At 38.7% G+C, this 8,487-nt stretch overlaps 1 protein-coding gene across 1 annotated transcript; it reads right to left on the reverse strand.

Annotated features, from left to right (window-relative positions):
• Positions 1-511: 511 nt before the first annotated feature.
• Positions 512-6,097, reverse strand: LOC142607713 (large ribosomal subunit protein uL15c). The gene is made up of 4 exons (XM_075779308.1): positions 5,876-6,097; positions 5,455-5,797; positions 1,620-1,771; positions 512-916 (listed from the first exon to the last, which is right to left on the reverse strand). The coding sequence occupies exons 1-4, from the start codon at positions 5,942-5,944 to the stop codon at positions 692-694; spliced, it is 789 nt and encodes a 262-aa protein (XP_075635423.1). The 5' UTR covers positions 5,945-6,097; the 3' UTR covers positions 512-691.
• Positions 6,098-8,487: the final 2,390 nt, after the last annotated feature.

An 8,487-nucleotide genomic window follows, 5' to 3' on the forward strand; every position in this document is an offset into this window, starting at 1 on the left:
CTAAGGAACAGCACCTAAGTTACTATACTTAAACTTGTTTAAAAATCATGTAACACCAAATTAAGGTGCAACAATGTTCCATTCACAATTTTTACAAAATGACCTTCTTAAAAAAATAAATAGATGGCAAATTATGATTTCACCCTTGTAAAAAATTTTGGATGGATAATTTTGAAGATTTTTTTTTTTAACTTAAAGTTGTAATTTGAGACTTACATATTTAATTTCTTTAGTTTGGGTTAAAAAGAGAGCTATTTTAATTTCATTGAACAAATCTAACATTAACTTTCATATACCACCACAAATTAATTACTCAACATAGTCATGCCACCATCTTTGTTGTTACCACTGCCACCACTACCACATCCACCACCATTTCTACTGCCATTGCCACCTACTATTGCCGTCATCATTCCCACAAAGAATTTATGTGCTTAATAACATGATGCTTTACATGTTTTAAACCATCTAAAAAATCAAGAAAAGAAAAAATTAGGAATTTTGCACCAAGTTTCACAAGGAATCGATAATATACTCTTAGAATCAATAAAAGATACAACAACTACAGGACAGTACCATCTAAAAATTTGAATTAGGAAAAGAGGAAAAGAAATGAACACCCGCGTTATGCTGTCATTTTCTACTTTACACTTCTTTTGGAGAGTTTTGAATCGGGTTGCTGAATGGTGGTTCAAGCAGAAGCTGGTTCAACTGCAGCAGCAGCAGCAGCTCTTTTCTTGGCAAAGTATTCTTCAGCACGTGCAATGTTCTTAGCAACTGATGGCTTCACCCACTTCTTTCGGCCAGGAAGCTCAGTGAGAGAACAGCCAGCAGCCTCAAGTTTCTCCTTTGCTGCTGCTGAAAAGGCACGAGCCTTTATGTTCAGCTTCACACTTAGCTCCCCATCACCTAGAACCTGAAACCAAGAGGAAACAAAATAGAAATCCACATATAAATACTTATACTATTGTGTGATTCTAAAGTAAGCCATGCTCTCTAGTTTCTTCGGTAATGTAAATAATGCAATAAGGATTTTGTTGCTGTCTTTCGGCTGATTCTTATGAAAAATTATACCAAATGTGTGTGTGTGTGTGTGTGTGTGTGTGTGTACATACATTTGAAACTGTGTGTTGACACGAAAGCATGCTCTCGCAAGCGGCCTAGATCTGACCAATAAAGAAAGCAAGAAGAAGAAGAAATTCCATGGAGTGGATGTTTATTTTAATACATGCACCAATACATGAAATGCTCAACTCCCCTTGTATGAATATGCAAAGCCTTATCCCAACTAATTGGGTGTTACTTACAGAATGCAGTGTGATCTATCAAGGCAAAATATTGTTTTTAACAAACAGCTTCAAACCTCACATCAGTACTTTATCAAAGTGAGCCTGGTTGAAGGGGGGGGGGGGGGGGGGGGGGGCCTGCTGTGAACCAGGGTGAAGTAGTCATTGCATTGGAAAGCTACTCTCTTGTTTATGTTTTATAAAATTAGCAAACAAGGAGCAACCCCACGATCCCAAAATTTGATGAAGGCAGTCTAAAGAAACGATGATAGAAGTTCACTTTTATACAGGAACTGCAACCAATATATAGTAAATACAAGTATCATTTTGTACCTTTAGAGGCAGTTTCCTTTCTCTTCCTGAAGGGTTAATTAAACCCTTCTTTTTCAATGTCTCAAGAGACACCTCCTCCCCTTCTTGAAATCCGGCAGCTTCTATGTCTCTCAAGTTAACAGGGACATATTTAGGTAAACCAGCATGCATACCTTGACAAAAACAGAGAAAGAAATAAATCAATGAAATGTACATACTCATTTTCAAAAATAGAATGAAATCAACTTTTCCAATTTTGAAATGTAACTAACTATTATTGTTTCTGTTGGCCATGATTCATATTCTTTGAAGGTACGCACCATAGGAAACTGCCTAAATGCAAATCTTCCAGGAGCAGTGTGTGTGTGTTAGAGAGAGAGAGAGAGAATTGGATGATCATGTCAATTTAGATCAAATGCATGTTGTCTCGTGATTAATATGTTGCTTTAGGTTAGACTGATTTTATCTTTTATTTTTTGTAAGTACAAATTTTATTAGGAAAGGAAAATACAAGACACATATTAAGATGCATATTAAGTTGTTGACAATCCCTTTTCAATGGATACAATCACAAAGAAAGAGAGTCAATAAATTCAACAAAAGACATTGAGTAGATGCTGCCTAGAGAGCACATCACAAAAAGTCCACAAGATATACTCTTTGATTAGAAAAAGCACACTCAACTCCATCAAAGACCCACTTGTGTCTTTCAAACCACAAATTCCAGATGACTCATAAAGGCAAAGTTTGCCACACCTTTGCTTTGTGTAGCTGAAATTTTCCTTGCCAACACTCCGACACCCCAACCATAGATTTCAGCATCACCCAGGTTTGCCCAAACAAGGAGGTAGATGACAGACCATATATCCAAAACCATGGGACAATGGAGGAATAGGTGATCTATAGACTCCCCACTGCTTTTGCACATACAAAACCAATCAACTATCAAAATGTGCCTCCAGCAAAGGTTCTCAATTGTTGGGATTTTCTCAAGGGTTGCAGTCCGCATAAGGAACACCACATTTCGTGGGACCTTGGCTAAGCATATGCTCTTCCAAGGAAAAGAAATGCATGGCTTTCGTAAGACTCTGTGTCTTGACTTGGTGAGGAGGGTAGATTAGCATAGAGCACCTCAAAAAAAGAATCTATTGATTCCAATTCCCAATTTTGAAAAAACTGGATGAGTTGAGGATTCCAGTGTCAATCTTCTCCCTCATATGGGTTACCTCGATAAGATGCATCAGAGGCCTCCTTGTCCACCGCTAATGCTAACAGGTCTGGGAACAAGTCCTTAAGCGAGTGATCAACATACCAACTGTTTGTCCAAAACTTTACCCTGGAACCATCTCATACCTCAAACCGGAAGAATAAGAGAAACAATCCCATCCCCCATATATATCCTTCCATAAACTCACTACATGTGGGCCCTGAATCTGCTCCGTAGTCCAACCTCCCCATCCTTCACATATATAGCAAAAATTACACTCCTCCAAAGATAGTTCCATTCCATTCCAAATCTACAGAGCCACTTCCCTAGCTTGGTTAAAAAAGAGTAGAGCTCTCTAATACCCTAACCACCCTCTTTCAGAGAGGAGCAGACTACCATCCATTCCAACCAATGGAACTTTTTGGTGTCGCCCATAACTTCCCATAAGAAGTCCCTTTGAAGTTTCTCCAACTTATTGGCCACATGAATAGGCAACGAGAATACTGACATAAAATAAGTTGGGATAGAACATAGCATACTCTTAATCAAGGTCACTCTTCCTCCCTTGGATAAGTATAGCATTTTCCACCCCACTAAACATTTTCCCACCTTTTCCACTTTAGAACCCCAAATACTGCGGGCTTTGAAAGTACAACCTAACAGTAGGCCTAGATCGGTCATGGGTAATGAACCAACCTTACAGCCAAGTATATCAGCAGGACTCACCATATCTGCTACAACACCCACTAGGACCTATTCTCTTTTGTTTAGAACCATTTTTACTCCGAACACGGCTGCAAAGCATATATAAACACATCAAAGATAACCAAGCTGTTTGGGGGAAGCATCAAACCACCATCCATTTCTCTGTAAATCATTCTACTAAAGATCTCCATAATTGAGAGCAACACCAAGGGGGACAAAGAATCCCATTGGCTTAAGCCCCATAAGCTGTTCAAGAATCCCATTGGGAACTGTTAACCATAATAGAAAATGGCACGGTTGAAATGCAGAACCAGATCAAATTCATTCATTTAGTGCCAAAGCCAGATTTAGAGAGTAAGAAAAACAATCCCAATTCACATGGTGGTATGCCTTCTTAATATTGAGTTTGCAGATGAGATGACTCCAGGAGTACCTGTTTTCAACCTACTATCTAGACATTCGTTTGCTATAAGCATTGAGTCATCACCTGACCCAACAAAAATTCTGAGAGTTAGCCAACACTTTAGGAATCAACTTACATACACTCCCAATCAAGCTTATAGTTCAAAAATCCCCTATGTTTGTAGCGCCTGATTTCTTCAGAATCCAAGTGACAAACATGGCATTAAGGGATTTTCAAACTACAGTGGATGAAGAATTTTTGGAAAACCTACACAAGCCCCTCTACCATTTCCCAACAATGCTTGAAGAATGCTAATGTGAAACCATTTAAACCTGGAGCTTTGTCTCCATCCATGTCATGTAGGGCCTCCAGGATCTCTTCTTTAGCAAATTCTCTTTCTAACCATCAGAGTAGAAATATTTATAAAAAACACACAACTGAATCCTTCACTGGCTGCTCCTATGGGTGTTGAACACCTTCCACTTCAACCTTACCAATATTATATGCTCAAAAAGGTCTCCCTTATAAGGGAATGCATGTCTTTCTTGGTTGGTTACCAAAAGGATAGGCACTGTGCATGTCCCTTGATGAATCCAATACAGAAAGAAAGCTACACAACAGGGTGGAAGTGCAAACATTGTGTAATAATAATGGGGTTTACTGCTATGAACATCTCCAATTTCAAAGCCAAGCTAATTGTACAAACAACCGTAGAGCGGGTATTGAACTAAAACTTTTATGATGGGAGAACTACTTTTTCACTGTTTTATCAATATAACTGAATTTGAGATCAAATTGCAACTAATATACAGACATCCTTTCAGGTTATAGCATTGATTGCAACCCACTCAGAAACTACTGAGCATGTACCCATCTTCATGAGACTCCACAAATGTGAACAATAAAAATATAGCCCACAACTCTTTCAATTATTTATTTTATCTAAGGATTCTTTATACTTGGTAATCTCTACACTTTCCGAACCATTCAACTACTCAAAGCAGCATGGTTGTCTCACTCTCTTTTGGAAGACAAAGTTATGCCCTAAAGCATTTGTAATTAATGAGAATAACCGACCAAGACAACATGAGGAGACATCACCAAAACACAAATACATATTATACACTTCCCTCTCCTAAAAAAGCTCTAAATTGGGTTCTTAAAAGAACGATGGGAAAGAAAAAGGATAAAGGCTTCTTCCCTTAAGCATTTTTCCATTATTCTTTTTTGTCTCCAAGAACAGAATGAAATGTAAAATCCAACATTGCTATTAAACAAGTTTACAATTATGAATAAGTAGGTCTTATGAAAAACTAATTTCCCTTTTCCCTACAGTCAATAATACACCAGGACATAGAACTTGCTGTAACCCCAAAACTCTATAACACCATAACAAAATAAAGCAATTTCTCAAACATTTACCACTCAATATCATCCAACACAAAATCAATCAAACTAAGAAATTCTAACAAAAACCCAACAAACATAACACTCCAAACAAACAAATCATTAAAAAAAAAAAAAAAACCAACATCCATTACCTCCAGCAATTCCTTTCAACTTAGGTATTCTCCGATAAAGTGGCATTTGACCCCCCTCAAAGCCCTTCCTAACCCCAGGACCGGACCTCGATTTCTGACCCCTCATACCGAAACCACAGCTGTTACCTTGTCCAGCAGATATACCTCTACCTTTTCTCTTCGCCTTCTTCCTCGACCCCCGCTGTGGGCCCAGATTGTCGAGCCGGAATCGGACACTAGAAGATGATGGAGCCGAAACAAGTGCAGACGTGGCAGCTGACTGGTTCAGCAAAATCATGGGCCTTTTCTTAAATGATTGGAAGTGACATGGAGTTGGGCTTGGCTTCAAATTCTTCACACTTCCCTACAGTACAAAGAGAGAAAAAATTATGGTTATGAAGCAATACGTAATGAAAATAATAGCTTGAGAGAGTGAGAGAACCTTGAATGGAGAAAAAGGGAAGTGAAGGGTTGCTGGTGGTGGTGTTGAGAGAGAGAGAAGAGCTGCCATGGAAGATAGGTGTGTGTTCGATGCTCACTGCTCGGTGGTTTAGTGGATATGGGTGTGGGAACAGAAATCCTTTGCGGTCGTTTTAGCCTGTATTCTTGGCACTAAGAAATAGACATGTCCAAACGGGTCAGAATTTTCAGACCCGGCCCAATTGACCACAATTCGATTGACTCGTTTAAAAATGATTCGTTTTAACCCGCGATTCGATTGACCTGACCTGTCCGTTTTTCCATGTCTACCAACGTTGAGTAGATTGAGATTAAGATGTAATTCTTATAAAATATTTACTTGTTCTTCTTTACTTAATATATTATGTACTCCAGTATAGTTTATCATTCTTTACTTGCCACCTTCATTTTTTCTTCCTACTTTAAACAGACCGAAGATTATATCAAGATTAGCTTCTAGAAAGCTGAAACAAGAGTTGCACCAAATTTGGGTATCAAGTGTTTAGTGGTAATTGGTAGGTGGTAACAGTATCACTAGTGAGAATCTAATCATAGTTAAAGAACTCATAAACAATTGACAGATTACATCTATTTAAATATAAAAAAAAATAAAAAAAGAACTTGTTTGAAAAATACAGGTCAACTCGAATCGCAACCCAATTTACTTTATTTAAAAATGACCCGTTTTAACTTGTGACCCGATTAAGCCAACCCGCCCGTTTTGCCACACCTACTATGAAAGACGGCCCCGTTTTAAACGATTTCGTTTCAAGCTTCGTTACAGGCCAATAGCTTTATGGACTGTCAGTATCCATCAAAATAACCAAACTGAATCCTTGGGTGAAAATAGCCAAATACCACGTTTTTAGAAACTTTATGGCAATCTACCACGGTTTCAAAAATATTCAGCAATCTACTACTTTTCACAAAACTCAAGTTTTGAATCGTACTCAAGTTCTCTAAACTTGAGTTTCTACTAAATTTGCCAGCGTGGCAATAGCTGAGCTGGAATTTTGCACATTAAAAATGCCACCTAGAACTCGATGGTCATAAGCTCGAGTTCTTTGTAAACTAAACCCAAGTTCCTTAGACTCAAGTACTGTGTTATGTTACATACATAGTACCCGAGCTCTGTAAACACGAGTCTGGCTTGGGTAATTTACTCCACCATACTCGAGTTCATAAAACTTGAGGCCAAATCAGTTACTTTACTCCATCATACTCGATTTTATAGAACTCAAGTATGATGTAAGTTTAAAATCGATCTCCGTCTTAGTTTTTAATTTCATTCACTCAGTCTAACTCTCAGTCTCCCTTTCTTTCACTCAGTCTTACTCTCAATCTCCCTCTCGCTCTCAATCTGGCTCTTACTCTCCCTCTCACTCTCACTCTCCCTCCCAACTAATTTCCTCTCGCTCTAAATCTCACTCAATCTCGCTCTCCCTCTCACTCTCGCTCTCGCTCTCTAGTGTACTTTCACTCTTAATCTCGACATTGACGATATTGAGGTCTTCAGTTGGTGATCTGCATCTTCAATTTCGAATAAGAAGGTACATACTTAATCTCACTCTCAATATTTAATTGACCATTTGGTTTAGGGGTTAGGGTTATTTGTGGTAATTGGGATTAAGATTAAAGAATAAACCATTGGATTAAAGAATAAACCATTGCGGGTTACGGTTTGGGGGTTAGGTTTATTCTTCTGTGCCCCAAAGTTTCTTCTGGTTTTTACACATTTTAATCCTTGTCTAGTACTGGTAATTGCGATTAAAGAATAAACCATTTGATTTGGACCTATTGATAGTATTTTATCTTGATGTTTTATGGTGTTGAAGCTCCTATTTTAATATCTTGTACTAGGATGCATATTGCTGTATTTTATTGCTTTTAAGTACAATTGGCATAACTGTTGTATGTACTCAGCCAGTTGTCACTTAAATGGGTCATTAATCACCTTTAATTTATGCCAAATATGAACCAACATCTAGCGGGACCCTTTGTGAGTACTGTCTTGATAAGGCAGCCTGAGCATCGTTCACGTTTGCATTGGGATGCTCTTTCGATGGGCGAGGTATGCACGTGTCCAAAATTGTACTCAATATATGTACTACAAAAATTTTTCTTACTATGCACTTGTCCCTAGCATTGACATTTAAGTTTGAAGCGTAATTATTATGTGCTTATTGAATGCTATTATTAATATAACGTTGCTCCATTTGTAGGAAGTGCTAGGTGTACTAACTTGTCATCACCGACTTAGTGGTGTGCCCGAAGGTGGGTTAGATCCACGGGTTGCCACTTATATCACAAATGCGGGGTTAGGTAGGCTACTTCGGGTCCTAGATATAGACCTTGACCGTGCACTAATCATGGAGTTGGTGGAGAGAAAGGTCCCTAACCCCTGATTGATCCGAGAGAAAGGTCGCCCTGTCTCAACACGAATTAGGAATGAGATGGACGAGGGCAGGAAATGACCGAGAACCACACCATGGAAGAAGGGGGGAGGAAGGTGCAATGCGGGTGTGTAACCAAGAGGGGCAGAACAAGGTACCAAAGAGTGGTGGTCTCACAGACTAAGTACGCTAAGTCTGAACC

Source organism: Castanea sativa, chromosome 8 (assembly GCF_040712315.1).
Source record: "Castanea sativa cultivar Marrone di Chiusa Pesio chromosome 8, ASM4071231v1".
Taxonomy (NCBI): domain Eukaryota; kingdom Viridiplantae; phylum Streptophyta; class Magnoliopsida; order Fagales; family Fagaceae; genus Castanea; species Castanea sativa.

Bases quoted from the DNA above. Each gene is read 5' to 3' on its own strand.
- LOC142607713 (XM_075779308.1), bottom strand. From the start codon at position 5,944: ATGGCAGCTCTTCTCTCTCTCTCAACACCACCACCAGCAACCCTTCAC. The intron at 5,798-5,875 runs GTTCTCTCACTC...TTTGTACTGTAG, and splicing joins TCCCTTTTTCTCCATTCAAG to GGAAGTGTGAAGAATTTGAA. The intron at 1,772-5,454 runs GTAATGGATGTT...GTTTTTGTCAAG, and splicing joins GTTGAAAGGAATTGCTGGAG to GTATGCATGCTGGTTTACCT.